At 52.5% G+C, this 15,722-nt stretch overlaps 2 protein-coding genes across 2 annotated transcripts; both read left to right on the top strand.

The window, feature by feature from the left end:
- Positions 1 to 6,106: 6,106 nt before the first annotated feature.
- Positions 6,107 to 6,772, top strand: PODANS_6_4810 (uncharacterized protein; the record flags this gene model as incomplete). Its single annotated transcript, XM_001909946.1, has 1 exon — positions 6,107 to 6,772. The coding sequence occupies one exon, from the start codon at positions 6,107 to 6,109 to the stop codon at positions 6,770 to 6,772; it is 666 nt and encodes a 221-aa protein (XP_001909981.1).
- A 5,104-nt stretch (positions 6,773 to 11,876) lies between these two features.
- On the top strand, positions 11,877 to 12,908 carry PODANS_6_4800 (uncharacterized protein; the record flags this gene model as incomplete). The annotated part of the gene is made up of 1 exon (XM_001909945.1): positions 11,877 to 12,908. The coding sequence occupies one exon, from the start codon at positions 11,877 to 11,879 to the stop codon at positions 12,906 to 12,908; it is 1,032 nt and encodes a 343-aa protein (XP_001909980.1).
- Between the last annotated feature and the right edge of the window lie 2,814 nt (positions 12,909 to 15,722).

Here is a 15,722-nt window from a genome sequence, read left to right as displayed (position 1 = left end):
ACCACTACACCAAGAATATGCCAAAACGCCTAGTCGGTAAGCATGCGAGAGAATTCAATCCCCAAACAAAGGAAGAATCGAACAAACGATGGTTTCAGTGGTTCCAGGCTATGGGATCGGTACCTAAGAATTGAGGCGAAGTCACGGAGCCTGGTTGAAGTCTTACTCATACCGCAGCTGCGCGTCACAGCTACTACACTTGTACGAATGTCGGACTTGAAGTGAATGGGTGGAGGAGTTCAAATACCACTTGCTGTCACCGGCCTCTAGCTGTTGATTTCTCAGTTGTGGCATTTCGTCTTGTGGCAGCAACCATGGGAGTACTCAATCGACACCGCCCAGCGCACAACGCGTACCTCTGGAACACGACTCACAACCTCACGATATGGTAAAATGGAGGGGGAATACAAGCACAAGAACTGCCATGCCCCGGGTTGGGGTGTGGTCTAGATTGCTACAGCAAGACCACCTAGGTGGATGACCGGTCCTACGGAACACGACAATTCTAGTCTACGACGGCCCACGAGAATACAGAACCGATCCCAGCATACTGGGGAACATCGAAACTTTTATACGGCCGTGATCAAACGATACATAAAATCATCCCAGCTTAGGAAGAGGGACCATGAAACCAGACACTGCAGAAAGGCCGAGACCCATACATAGGTTGAACAAGTCCAGTCAAGATCACCTTTGCGGACTCTCGGCACAACTGGCTTTACTGATCGGATCGATATGGACGACTGCCACAATCAGAATCTGTCGAGAAAATCACACGATATTACACCAAAGGTCCTGGAGGCCGAGGTTACAACGTTGAACAACTGCACCCATCCACAACACCACCCCAATCTACCTTACCCACCGTGAAACACCAACAACCTGGAGTGGTCATCAGACTTAAAAGAAGCGGCACGACTGGGACGACGTTGAACACAGTCGGGATTCTTCTCGGCCCAGGAAATAGCTGAATGCGGATTATGTCTCGATCATGCAGTTGTTAACCGAGCACTGGTGTGAAGGAGCAGGCAGGCACATCACTGAAGCTGGTGTTTTCCCACATCGGCTTTTTTACCTACCTTTCGCCAACTTCACCCGTACAACCTGGGCTTCCTTTCAGTTGTTGGTTGGATTGGCATTTGTAAGCATCAGGGTTCGATATAACGGTTCTGAGAGTTCGCGGTGTCGGCCTGAACACCTCGCTTCCAACTTACCATGATTGGGGAGATAGGTACACAAGAGCGAGCAGACAGTTGGGACGGATGCGATGTACCTACCGCTTCCTTTCCCCCAAAAGGCAAACACCGCATGAAGAGAAAGGGGTACACAGTTGATCGTCGTTGGTTGGTGATCACAGATGACCGAGAAATGGGCAGCCACTTTTTGATAGGTACGTTGACACCTCCCGCTCTCTGTACATGTTGGAAGTGGGTGTGTGGTTTGGTCCGCTTTGATACACAATCATCTCGTCTGGCAAGCATAGATAAGAGAGGCCCGAGGGGATGTTACCTACGTATCGAGATCTGACCCAAAAAGGTGGACGTGTGAGTTGGGATTCCTTGTGCTTCCGCTCGGTCTTTGTCCTCGTCTCACAGGTCTACATATCAGGAGTCAGGGAAGGTCAAAGAAACAAGGAGAAAAGGAGGCACTGTGTCTGTACCTTGCCCACCTGCCTTACTTACCGAACAGGTGGAATCTGGGGAGTCACAGTTTGATAGCGGGCATGATCAAGGAAGGACGAGAGCCAACGAGTCGCCCGTGAGACATTTCTGTCTGTATACCTGCCTTGCCCACCCACCCGACTCTGTGGAATTTGAGGAGTCACAACCACATAACCAAGGCAAGGTGGAACACGAGCAAGGCAGAAGTACCTACCTTCACACACAGATGATATCCAGCATCTTTGTGTCTACTTCGAGGGCACTTCGGTTCTACTTCCCCCGAATAGATGGGAGTCAACCCGGGCAAATCAAGGCAGAAGTATCTCCACAGATCTTTGTCTACCTTGAGATCTTCTCGGTTGTACTTCCCCCGAAGAATTGGGTATTGAACCCTTTGAACAAGGCAGATGGCAATACCTTCGCTATTTTCGGCTTTTCACCTCGGTCAAAGACGTGAAGGAGGCTGGGGAATCTATGATGATGCCTTCTCCGCGTGGATATACCTGACATTACAGAAAGGGGGGTTAGGCAGCAGGACGCTTCAAAGCGGGTATCCTGTCGTTTCAGTCAATATCGAGGAAAGTTGCAGGAACCACGCCGCTGCTTCCCCCTCGAGACAGCGGTTTGTCGATGTGGCGAGTCCACGACGGCCTATCAGTCAGTATCTTTGGAGGGTGTGGCCACGGGATGGGAGGGACTGGGGAGAAGATGAGAGGAGATGATATTGCTGCCTTGCTCGGGTGCTCTTGTCACCATTTTCCCAACTGAAAAATGAGCAGAGACGCTTGACGGACGGGTTCATCCTTGCAGAGCTGAAGGGGAGTCTGTTGGCTCGGTATGATGTACCATTTTGATGGTTGACCACCGAGGAGACAGGCCAATGGGTGAGCGGATAGTCTTGATCTGGAGGGTTGGTTGTGAGGCCGAGGTATCTGTCGATGTGTATACAACCGTGGCATGGTTGTGTATCTCCCCCAGGCTCCTCAGCCTGTGTGCTGGCGGGGTATCCTTGTCGAATGCAAGTCGTGCGGCACTCGTTCAGTTGTGCATAGCAGTACTGAGCGCATGAGGGAATCCTTCGAGCTGTGGTCAGTATCAAAATGATGAGCACAGTTGAACAGAGGCGGGAGGATGCCATCGATGCAGACCAGTCACGACATCAGAGGACAGAAACCAAAGGAATCCATAAGATACACATCCGAGGAACTGTCCACACGGCTGTGGTGTCACCAGTCAGGATGTAGCTCCAGGGCTGGAACTTCAGCCGACGACCGCCAAGGACTTGGAGCCCGTCTCGCCATCAGGCCACGAAACTGTTGAGGAGTGCCATCACAACATCTTGCTACCGAAGACAAGGCAACTGAAAACTCTGCAACGCCGTGGTCTTCATCCGATGCGGAGATCAGGAAGGAAGCTGGGCAACAAGGCAACCGGCCGTGGCCACCTCGGCCACACCGGTAGATGAGATGGCCTGGCGAGGAAGAAAACGGGCAGGCGAAGACCGCGGTCCGGTTCGCAAATCTAGAACCGGCTCGCTGGACCCTGCCGTTGTCTGTGAAGGGATCTGCGGTCTGGGCAGAGGGGCCTGGCCTGATCTGCTTCCTTCTTTCACGTTCTGCCTTCTTCCCCAGGAGGTAGTGCGTGTCCCAGATTGTCCCCCCATGACGAAGGCCGGTGACCAGGCCGGTAGCGTGGCCCTAGAGTACACCCTGTCTTGGTATACGTAAACCACTCGTCATATCTAGGGGGTGCCAGGGCTCAAAAGGCTAGATATTTCGGGCGGTTCTATTTCAAGGTCACGAGCCGAAAGGCGATGAGGCAGCGAGAAGATGTTTGCGGGTATGGAAATTCGGTCTCGCTTTTCTCGGATGGCAACACCATGGACTTGAACACACATTCCGTGTGACTTCGGCGCTATGCCATCAGTCATGAATATGCCCATGAGGCGACGGGCGGATCACGGCCCGTCGGCCGCTCACTTGTGATCAGCAAAACTTGTTCAAGGTGGGAATCCGGCGATCTGGGCATGTGTTACCGAAGGGGCCCATTTGTGTGAGTTCCCATGGAGTTATCCGAGCGAGGAGGTCGAGCTGCGCCGGTTGTGTCACCACTAGGGTTGGGGTTGACAGTGTCGCGGGTGTATGTTCCTCCTACCACGCCTCCACCACCACCTCCCATCCCTTTCGGATGCCCTTCTGTCTGCCTTGTGGCTTCGGGATGGAAGGGCAAAGAACGCCACCTGAGAATTTGGCGCTTCATCTGACACTCAGGTGCTACACACACCGGCAGAGAGGTGGAATATTGCTGCTGTCAAAGCCGGAAACCAAAGGGTAAGTCGCTTTCCAAAACCCTTCAATTCAAGCATCCGAATCCTAACCTGAGGCCGCTTGTACGTGCCGTACCGCATTGGTGCCCTTTACACTGGTAAAGGTGTGGCTGAGTAGGAAAATAGCCCACGATAATTGTTTTAGCAGGAGAAATAATTCACCAGTGAGGGCTCCAATACCATCCATTACCAGCGTCTGGACGAATAGCACATAATAGATTCGCGCGAGCCTCGTGCGGCTGCATCGTCCTGGAACTGCTGACGAAAGAGAGAGTTGCAATCGCAAGGCTTTGGCCGAGGCCTCCCCTTTGCTCTCTGCCCACCACCTCCTTTGCTCGGCTGGGAAAAGAGGCGCAAAGTTGGCAGGTTGGAGGGTAGTGCTTATGTATGGAACTGGCACAGCAATTAGAGATATGCGGCCTTTTGTGAGCTATCCATACTGAAAAAGAGGGAGGCAATAAGAGGGAGCATCAAGATGTGGATAGCAAGTGCTTACTGCGCCGCACAGCCTCGTCTCCAAGAGCAGGGACGCTGTCAAGCCACACTGACATTGCCGTCACTCCTCCTCCGGACACCCCACACTGGCGTGACCCCGTCGAAAAGGAAGAGGCGGAACAAGATATCGAAATGGATGCCACAGACGATGCGGCTGCGAGATTGTGATGCGGAAAGGAGGACGGAACTCAGCAAAACAAAGGAAAACGCTCAACGACAGGTCAACAGCCTGCTTGGTGGGACGGTCCGGAATGTCGATGCAGGGAAACGGCCGTCGATTCGTCCTCAAGGCTCCGAGAAACAAACAATATTTGACCAAGGAAAGCTTCGATGTTGGCGGTCCGGCTCCGAGAGAGAACAAAGATACGGAAACACAATTGTGTTGTTGGTTGTGGTGGTTGCTACAATGCAATGCTGCGCGCTTCGCACCAGATAATCAAATGTGGGCCCAGGGTTCTCCCACACGCATCGCTGATTGGCTGACATGACCAATGGAGGGGGCTTAGGGCCCAGGCCTCCGGTTACCTCAACTTCTTCTACCAACCAACAATGTCAATGAGTGACCTCACATCGCGTCTATCTCGACAGTTTCGCAACAACCGCCGCACCACTGCCTAAGGTTACGGCCTGTCGATCTGCCGCAACCTCAATCTTGAGACTGATACTCACCTCTCACAATAGCTTGTGAGTTGTCCGTGGTTCCCCATGCCAGAGGCCGAGAACCAATGGATACTCCAACCTCCTGCGGATGCCCTCATCAACTCCACGAACATGTTTGCACTGCCTACTTGAAACACCGACTACATCACAGAGAAATAGTTTTCTCCAGTGGACCACATGCATGCTCATACCCGGACGTCTAGGACTAAGAGTCCACGACGCCAGGCATCAAGATGATCTCGAGCAGTCATCTCTCTCTAGCGGCCGCCAGGATGCACCATCCCAGAAGCAAGTGGTCTAGGGCTACTGTACTCAAGGTGACTAACCTGTCTACTTGCTGACGTTTACCCAATATGTTCCCTCTTCCAGATAATGCCCAGTGTGGCTATGTGCTATACAGAGAGCGCCTTGTCTTCTCACCTCGAACCCCTGTCCACCCTCACCTGCGGCTGTTACATAGTTACACCTTTGACATTACTTTCCACGCTGCAAAGCGTCTTTTAATGTTGTACCTGTATACCATCAGTCATGTCATTCTCTCTTTCTTTCTTTCTTTCCCGTCCCTCCCCGTCCGCCGACTACCTGTTTTGGGGGACCGCAGACCAGACCGGTGCCTGGGAGTCATTCCCATAAAAGATAGGCCTCTTCAGCCGTCCAGCCCTTGGCCGGGTCTCTCTCCCATCTCATTCGCTCAAAGCTACGTACCTTGCCTGACGCACTTACATGCACGATTGCTTGCATCTCCTGCAACCCGGAGCCTTCCCATAGTCACTGCCCCCCATTTTACTTAAATATCGAGGTTCCCACACCGTCTGGTCCCTCGACTTGACCGCTCTTCACCATTCACCTATCTTTAACTCAGTCGTCTACCAACACCGTCACCATTCACGCCTACAGACACATCCGCTCACCAGCAGCCTACATCAACATCTATCCACCACTGAGAGAGACCCCCGCTTCCTATATGTACGGCCCTCGAAGCAACAGAGTGCACTTTGAGTCAACGACACCAGGCGTCCCCGAGGTCCATATTCGTCGCACCCGGAGCGTAAACCGAGGACCTCGCCAGCCTCGCAGTCGTACTCGGAGTGCCGAACGAGTCCACACCCTTTGGGACGAAACACCAGTCGCCGACATGCAGGGCCGTGAACGCGGCGGCGGCGTAAGCCGCGAGACCTACGACCAGCTCTTCCGTGAGAACCACATCCTCCGGGTCCAGGTCCAGGAGCTAGAGGAGGACGTCCGCAAGGAGAAGGCCTTCAACTCGGAGCTTCGCCGCTCAGTCGAAAGCAACTCTGACAGCGAAGCCCGCAAATCGACAAAGCTACGCGAGGCCCGCAAGAAGAATGCCCTTCTCGAGCTCGAGAACAGCAACCTCACGACCAAGATCCGGGACCTCAGCCGTCAGCTCAAGGACGCTCTTGAGGCCAAAGCGAGATATGTCGGCACTGAGTACGAGACCATGAAGCAGCAGGTTGCTGAGTGGCGCCGACGATACGATGACGCCAACCGCCGCATTGACCGGATGCGTGACAATCTCGATGAGCACATTGCTACCAACCGGGTGCTTCAGGCCGAGGTCGAGACGCTTCGGAGGGAGAATGAGCGGCTACGGCGACGTCACCCTTGAACGGTTTTGGAACTTGAGGACAAAACCATTCGCCGATGAGGCGTGTACATTACGACAGACATTTCCTTCTCGGGCTTCTCGCGGTCATCAGCGGTTGTTTCTCTGAGCTATACATTGGATGCCGGCTTGATGGGGATGAAAGAGTGAGTCAGTTCGCCGATGACTTGGCAACCTCGAATACTAACCATTCGATCAGAAAACCAGAAAAAAAGACAACATCGACCTCAACATATCAAGCTTTCTTTGCTGCACCTCAGATTGTTTTCTCAACTTTTCCTTCACGATAACTACATTTGGCTTTTTCTTACAACGACATATTTTCGGTTTTGGGTATTTTTTGATGGATCGCTACAGAATAGCACGAACATCCCTTTTTTTTCACTTCTTGTACGAATAATGATAAGGTATCACGGTATGGGGGGGTTTGGGAATTGCTGCGGTTTGCTTTTGGACTTTGTTTTCTTGGGATGGTTTAGAAACGTTACAGAATTTGACGTATGGCAGCACGTAAAGATGCAATAGACGGAAGCAAACTTTCACGACAGCAGGGACAGGGAATGGGTGGGCCAGGGCAGCAAGAGGGATATGCCTCACAGCAGAATATGAATATGGATTTTTTTTCTTTTTGATACAAATACTCCAACAGAACAATCGTCACACACAAAAAACCGGATCACAGCAGAGCCGAGGCAGACAAAAAAAATAGACTTTTTTTTGGAGATATTGTACAACATGATCTATACACGTGGTTGGTGTTTTTAGAGGGTTTGTGAGACGTGATGAGTGGTTTTGTCTTTTCATGAAGAACAGAGGGTTTGAATCTCTACAGTATCGGTAAAGAGATGGGATTTGGTTGGTTGGTTGTTGGTGGTGGTGGTTACTCAAGACTGCTTTGCCGAACTGACAACCGTATTTGTTTCGTGTTACCGAGACACAAAAAACAGGACATATTAATAATGGGGCCAATATCAACCTTGGCTTCAACCCCTTCGGAAGTATGTTTCGATATGATATCGCAACGGAGTTTCTTGATCATGACAGCTGAGGTTGAGGGGGCATTCCGTCAAGGAAAATGGTTTAAACTGGTCGGTTTAGGCAGGCTCCAGGCAGGCAGAGGGGTTTTCCCCACATTTTCCCACACACCAACATTTCGAATTATGTCTACTCGGGGTTATGATTTCTGTATTTGCCTAATTATTATTTTGGGTCACTTCCCCAGGTGCGTGTGTAGTGGCGAACATGAGCTAGACTTCGGACTGTGGGTGAGTGAGAGGACCGCACGCCTTACACGCAATCTTCCATACCTATCTCAACACCATCCGGATAAGGGTACCGCACATCTGGGAATCCTTCCTGATATGATATGAATCCTTCCGTCTACACCTGACGGCTTTACCTTGCTTTGCGGTCCCGTTCCCCTCCCACCTCACCCCTAGAAAATCTACGCGGCCTCCCCCTCGCGGCTTCGGCTCCTCCTTGCCGGGGTCCTCGCCGTTGACTACGCCGCAAATCCCCAGTCTACGTATGCAGTCCAGATGTCAAAATAGCCGAAGCCGATGAAAAACAGATCGAAGAGGACCAAAAAGACAGACGTCACGAACCAACAGCTCTCATCGGCTGTGCAAACTACCCTGGTTGAGGCTCAGAGTGGGGATCTTGCACAGCAGAAGGATTCTTGGTATGCATCATGCAGCGCCCTTGTGTCGAACGAGAAACCAAGCCCGCCCAAATCCACCCTGCTGGAAAGGAGGGGGAATGACGAACGATGGCGATTGTGGAACGAAAACAAATACGAGATCGAGTTAGCTTCACCAGCCCCCGTGATGGATGTTTTAGATTTCAGGTTGCACAAAAACAACTGATTTGACATCGGAAGTACCGCCCGCGCCCGGAGAAGGGACCTTGCCCGTGGAACAACGGGCAAGGTGAGACGGTGATACCCTCGCTCGCCTCACCTTGGACACAAACATAAACATGGCAGATTTCCCCCATCCGCCTCATGGCGCCTACCTACAGGTAGGAACATACCTACCTACCTACCTACCTACCTTACCGGTGGGGTTTGTGTCGAGATTCCAGACCGGTAGGGCTATTCATCCGGTGTAGCTGCCGCCGCCGTCAGCTCAAGATTGTATGGATAGGATGAGGTGACGCCTGGCCGAACTGAAACGTCTGCACCTACAGCCCGAAAAAGGGAAACCCACACCTCGGTGTTAACAAGCTTCCCTTTTTCGAACGTGCATACAAACCCCATAGTTCAGACCACTGTATCTCGCACGCGCAAAAAATACGCACCTGCGCACGCACTCACCTTGGCATCTCTCACCTACTGACCTGCTTCACCTTTATCTGGTCTATCTCCCCGAAATCAAAAAGTCCTACCCGGAAGCCATTACCTCCTCCCCCGCAATTTCACAGAGATAGATCGATAAAAACCGCCCGGAGGCGAGAGAGAGCGGAAAATCCCCGTGTCAACCAACCACCACGGATACCACCCACCCATCATTCTACCCTCCTCCGGACAATGCTCGTGCTGGCCGCACTCCGGACTCGGACGTAGCACTCGATAGCACTGTCGACAGATGATAGATAATCTATCCCTCATGAACATGCTATTCCCTGTTATCCATGTCTCGATCCCCTTTGTCTCTTTTATAGATAGATGTCTTGTTTGTGTCGTGTGACACATCTCGGCAGCTACATTACATATCGGAGGATTTTCTGTGACAAGAACAGGGAGGGTGGAGTGCGCAATGGCGCTTTTTTGAAATTACATACCCTATCTATCGCGCTCATATGAGCGGAGGAGGATCAAAAAGATGAAGGAGGGGTGAAGAAAAGTGCGGGGTGGGGCATGGTGGTGCGGGGCAGCAGTGAGAATCACTGCAGGCGCAACGCAACGCAAGGCATCAGCCGTCCGGCTGCTGCTCGTCGATCCCCATCCGTCCTCGTCGCAAATGCGCGCGCGGTTGGTTGGGAAGGGGAGGGTAAAGTTGCATATGTACATGAGAAAGCTAAAGAAACATTGGCTTGGCTTGAGTCAACCGGCAGAGAGAAGAAAGTGACCTTCCGGGCCGGGGTGGGGCAGAAGAATGTGGTGACCCTGACGGAGCTCCTGTGATGGCGGGAAGAAGAGAGTGGAACGGAGGAGTAGTTCCACTTCTCTCTCGGCGTGTGGGCGGCGGCGGAGTCACTGGTGGGTTTGATGGAGCAAACCCGTTTGGTGGTTCTCCATCGATGGTAGGGCTGGGATGGGGTTACGGGGATTGGTGATGATGCTTCTTGATCCTTCCAGGTAACCGTGCTGCTGCCGGCAAAAGAGTCACGGAACCCATGGTGAGCTGAAGCGTTGCGTACGGATGTAACATGGTGCTGGGTGAGTGATCACTCAGGAGGGAAAAAAGACAGGTATGTGCTGCGGGAATCTAGATCGTGGGTTGTTATCAGATGGTGTGATTTGGAGGAGTACGGAGGACGGAAGGAGCGGTATCAAGTGATGGTGATGTCAAAGGTTGGGCAGGAGCGATGGTTATGGGGCACATGACGGTATATCGTGATGTTTGATCCTGTTTTGCCATCTGGACAACCTCTTGTTGAATCCGATCAACTGGTGATGGTCTTTCCCCTGCCATTGCTTTGGGTGGAGCTCAGCCCTATCCATTTCTTCGAGAACAAACAGGGGAGTCCACACACTCGAGCGCAGGCCTGGCAGAAAACGGTCAACTGACCATGGCGGGTCGGGAGCTAATCAGAACACGAGTCCTCTTGGGATTCCATGAGACTGCAAATCTGAAACACACAAAAACAAGCAGAAGATGAAGGGGGAAAAAGGGCTGCATGGAACGCATAAATGTGGACATCCTATAACCGACAATTACGGTGACTCACCGTCCGTCGCGCTACTCCATGGCCCAACACCACCAACAAGCGCGCCCTTTCTTCTATTTCTGGCTTGTGGCCGTCTGAGCTCTGTGGTTGGTTATCCCAAGACAAAAGTGCAATTCTTCGTCGCCGACTTCATGATCACAAAGAGACTGTCGTGCGCCCGCCACGGCCCGCCGTACCCTCCTCCCAGTGTCGTGGTTCGCCAGACGGACGGTGCGACCGCTTGATATATGGTGTGGTTTTTGATATGGATGGGAGAATCTCCACACACACGTCCCGCAAAAAAGGGGGGAAAAAAACCCTCGGTGTAAGAAGACATTCGGACTGGAAGCTTGGCATGCTTGGACCTTGTGTGACAGGCAGAAGAAAACTGCCTTGGTGACAGGCAGAGGCGCCAGGCTCTGGTGGTGGTTCGCAAAGGATTCCGGAGCACTGCCGCACACCATCTCTCGTCGCCTTGCTGATTGAGCCACATTCGAACACGGATTTTTGTTGTTTGAATGCCCAGGACTGGCTGGTACCTAGGGTGAGCGGACGGAGAAGAGGGGGAATAAAATCTCACTGACATAATCCACCACCATTTGCCCAAAAGCGTCAAGTTTGAGTTGGTAGCCGGGCGGTGCTCCGTCGCGCAGTCGATTTGTCCAGTTTAAGTCCAGTGGTCCTTGAATTCGTAACAGGCGCGAGGCAACAGCGCCGGACCCCTCCCAGAGCCTCCCTCCCTTCTGATTCTTAAGAGGAGAGAGGTGTGTGCGACGGTGAGAAATTCGGCCTTTTCATTCTTCCTCCTGCACACCAAGCGAGATTTTCGTTCCTGACCTGGGGCTAAATCTGGTTTTTTTATACCCTCATTCTCGGTTAGGCTCTTTAGTGCTCTTTATCGTTGAGGCCCAACCCGACTCCGAGACACCACCCATTCTTGGTCTTTTTCTAGCCTTGGAGCACTTTTGTTCCCGCCCTTCCGCCCCTTGTCCAAAGTACCCCCTGGTCTGCCGGGGCCGCCTGTGCCATCTGTGCCATTCGCCCAATTTCTTCCCCTTTGGCTCGTTCCCGCGCACATTTTTTTTTCTCACTTATATACCCCCAAGTTCCAGTCGGGCACCTCTGCAGCTCCTCCCACGCCGACGGTCAAATCAACGCACAACACGATTTTTCAAGCTGCTTTAGCCTTACAGCCTTCTCCCCCTTCCAAGGGCATCACCGAATAACTGCCGTCGCCATGAGCAGAACAGTCCGCTGGGGCTCGCCCACCGAAGGGCACTACGAGCATCAGCGCAGCGACTCGGGTGTGGGTTCCTTCAGCGACTGCGAGAGTCGAACCTCCAACACCGACCGCGACCGCAACTTCTTGGCTTCTGGCTACGAGGACAACACAACCATCTACCAACTGCAGCGTGCTCTTGAGCAGACGCGCCAGCAACGAGACGAGTTTTCCAAAAAGATCGCCGAGCTCGAGACCACCGTCCGTCAATTGCGCAACGAGATTGAGCAGAACAAGGCCCATGTGCGCGCCGTCACGGACCAGAATGAGCTCTTTACACACGAAAAGAAGACGCTCGCCGAGAAGAACAAGGAGCTCTCGGAACAAAACACACAGCTTCAGGAGCAGCTCGACGACACGATTGAGAAGCTGAAGAAGTCCAATCGCAAGAGCACCGTCACCAGCTCGCCAACAGCCGCCAGCTCCACAACGTCCGAGTCCACCGAGGACAAGAAGCCACGGCGCAGCGCCAGCAAGCGCAGACCTGAGAAGGAAAAGGAGCGCGACGCCGACCGCGAAAAGGAGAAGCGCGAAAAGGAGCGCAAGAGGGAAAAGCGCGAAAAGGAACAACACCGCGAACACGAACGGCCTGCCGAAAAGGAAGACGACACAATTGACCGCCTGCGCCAGCGGTTCGACAAGCATCGCGTTGGCGACGAGAGCGACGCCAAGAGCGGCAGCATTGCTTCCTCCAAAACCGCCCGAGCAAGCCGACCGACAAGCAGCTATATCGAGCCACTGGGTCTCAGCACCCCCAGACCACAGCAGACTGTGCCGCCCTCGCCCGCGCGCCATCATTCCTACACGGCCCCTGGATACCCACCCTCGACCACGTATGCCAGCATTCGCGAGCCATCCGCCTACGCACAGGGCGCTCAACGGCCGGCTCACCCCCAGGTCTACATTGCCAGCGGAGAGTACGGCTACGAGGAGGAGGAAGCTGCGTACCACCCACATCAAGTCAGGACCGGTCGCAGCGAGCGGAGGTGATGTGCTGACGACAAGTTCGGTTGGTCCGGAAACGCGAATCATGATCTCCAATCCCGATTGTTTGGGTCGTGCGTGCACTTTCCGATTGGCCTGTACCTGACGATATGTCGCAGAAGCCTGTGGTTGGCGCCCGATGCTTTGCTTCTTTTTTTTCTTCTCCATCTCTTTCAGGGTTGTCAGCTCTGATCAGCCCCACGCCTCACTTACACGCCCCTTACCACCCAACAACACCGTCACATTGTCCCGGCGACAACTCATCTCTGGTCAGCTGCGGCTCTTTCTGTTCACCTTGAGGCCGCCGCTCGCCGAGTTCAATTCCTTCCGTCTTACATCAGCCACACAAAACTATGCGCCAATATTTTCCAGAATCAGCCCCCCACAATACCTTTTTAGCTGACTGGGGGCTGACTGTGCGGGTCGACCCGGCTGCCCAGAGTTCACATGGCGCTCCACTTGATTCTGTCATTGGCCGAGTGGAGATTTTCGGGAAGGGCGGGTCGACAAGGGGGTTCATCAAGCTTTTTCTCCACCACCACCACCTTTCCTAACCCTTTCCCACGATCTCCATCATCAGGGACCCTGGTGTTTTCAACGGCTTTTTATGTTTGTTTCAACATCACCACAATTTTGCTTCTTGGCCCTTTTTTTTTATGAAGCAACTGTTTTGGGAATTTTTGCACATTTGGACATGGATTTTTTTTATACCCCTATACCCCCCACCCTTTTTTTGTAACATCATTTTTGTTAAACAGTTTCTTGGGCAACCTCCTCCTCATGTATTCACCATTTTTTTGTATCACAAGGGTTGGAAAGAAAGAGAAGGGAACGAACGCATTCGGGTAAAATTCGGATCGGATAAAAGAGGGATCATCAATCATCATCATCATCATCATTATCACTTGTTGGGGATTTATATAGACCGTTTCTTTGGATGTGCAAAGCGTTAGATAGACTCTTTTTCCCTTTTTTTGTGGGGGGGGAACAACAAAAGATGGATTTTTTCGTGGATTTGAAGTTGTGTTTATTGGGCTTCTCAACGGGCTTTTTCTTTGATGTTGTTGTTGTTGTTGCTGTTGTTGCTGTTGTTGCTGTTGTTGCTGTTGTTGCTGTTGTTGCTGTTGTTGCTGTTGTTGCTGTTGCTGTTGTTTAATCTTGTTTTTTGTTGAGTACTGGGAGGGATGTTAAGGGTCTATGTGATGATGGATGATGATTATAGATGGACAAGAGGAGGGATGATCACTTGCATTTTTTGGGATAGTTTTGTGGAATTTGAATGGAATACGTTTTTGAGGAGAACCTACCGTGCTGGATGAAGTGTCTGATGTGATGTGATGTGTTTTGACTGAATGGTACATGTTACATTGTCTTACATATCGTCCTTGTTTCTATTGTCATCCCATAGTTGTACAGTGTTCGTAAATATACAAGAAGAACATCCGCCAGGTCTTCTCTTCCCCTGCTCTTCCTCTGTCTCGTTCCCGTAACCTGAACCCCAGTCGATAGCAACCTCTATCTGACGTCCCGATTAGTGCCACTTGGTCGATATTACGTAAATTGTGAAGATGCAAAAGTAAGGAGTAGGATGAGCAACGACAACCCACAACTAAGGTCCAGTTACATGACTTCAGTGTCCAGGTGAAAGGTGTCCCGCACAAACAGCCCAGGAAAGTCCTGTGGCGTAGCTATCTTCATCTTTTCGCCGACCAAACGCCCAAGCTAGTTCTCGTGTTGCTTCAGCCTCATGCGACCGTCTTCCCCCGACCACTAACTCGCAGGTGCCGAGTGGTCCTGGGGAAGGCCGCAGCAGCTGCTCAGAAGGGCAGAGCGTCGGGAGGTAAAGGAGAGCTTTGCTGGTTTGATAGCTTGCTTCGCCCTTCCCTACTGCCAGCTGCTGTGGCCTCATCGCTGGGGAGTCCCGGTTGCTGCAGCCGGTGGGATACAGGAGGACCTGGCAAGCTGGCGCAGGTAATCAGGTAGACAGGTTACGGAGAGTGTTTGTCTCTCTCCGTCTTGAGTCAAACGGAAGGGTTGGTGGAGAGAAAGAGACGGTTTGCTGTTTGGAAAACAGATTTTCTTGGACGTTGCCAACCCCCCCCGCTACTACCAGTTGTCGGGGTCGACTTGAGAGGAAGGTAAATTGGCTAGCGCTTTTCTCGCCCTCACACCACGACCGGATGAAGTTAGCTCTCCTCCGGTTTTCCCAAGCCAGTGGTGGCAGTGGAGGGTCGAGGGGACGAGCCTACATGGCTGGTGGAGGTGGGGGGGGGGGCCTGGTGAATTGAAGATGGTCTGGGAGGCAAGGCAATTAATTCTGCAAAGTACGTGAGTGAGGTATTTGAGGCAGGGGCAGGAGGGTGTTGTTGTTTTGGCCCTGTGCTGCAGGTTGCTGAACTTGGGTGGCGGATTCCAGGGGTTAGTGAGACAGAGTTACTGGAGCCGTCCTGTGCTTGGAGTTCTCATGAACTCTATAGCCGGCGGTTTCCGGTCCAGTGTTGCTCCGACGCAGCTTTGCTTTGGGCAGTGTTGTTGGTCGGCGACCTGAAGGCGATCTGTCGGTGAACGTTCCATCTTGACTGTGGTCATTCTGGCATTTTGGTTCCGGATGGTGGGATGGAAAGTGTGAGTTCATATGCGAGAGGTGAACGTGATGGAGGATGATTCTGGCGTCTCATCTACGGCGAAAGCATGCTCCAGCCCGTTCATGTGTTCGACAGTGTGAAGGGTCTGGTTTGCTTCCGAGGCACAATAACACGGCTTCCCAGCGGGCGACCGTCTCAGAGCTCAGGTGATGATCATACCGTAAATGTTTGAATT

The sequence above is a fragment of the Podospora anserina genome, chromosome 6 (genome assembly GCF_000226545.1).
Source record: "Podospora anserina S mat+ genomic DNA chromosome 6, supercontig 2".
Lineage (NCBI taxonomy): Eukaryota > Fungi > Ascomycota > Sordariomycetes > Sordariales > Podosporaceae > Podospora > Podospora anserina.
This window is presented reverse-complemented; position numbering and strand designations above follow the sequence as displayed.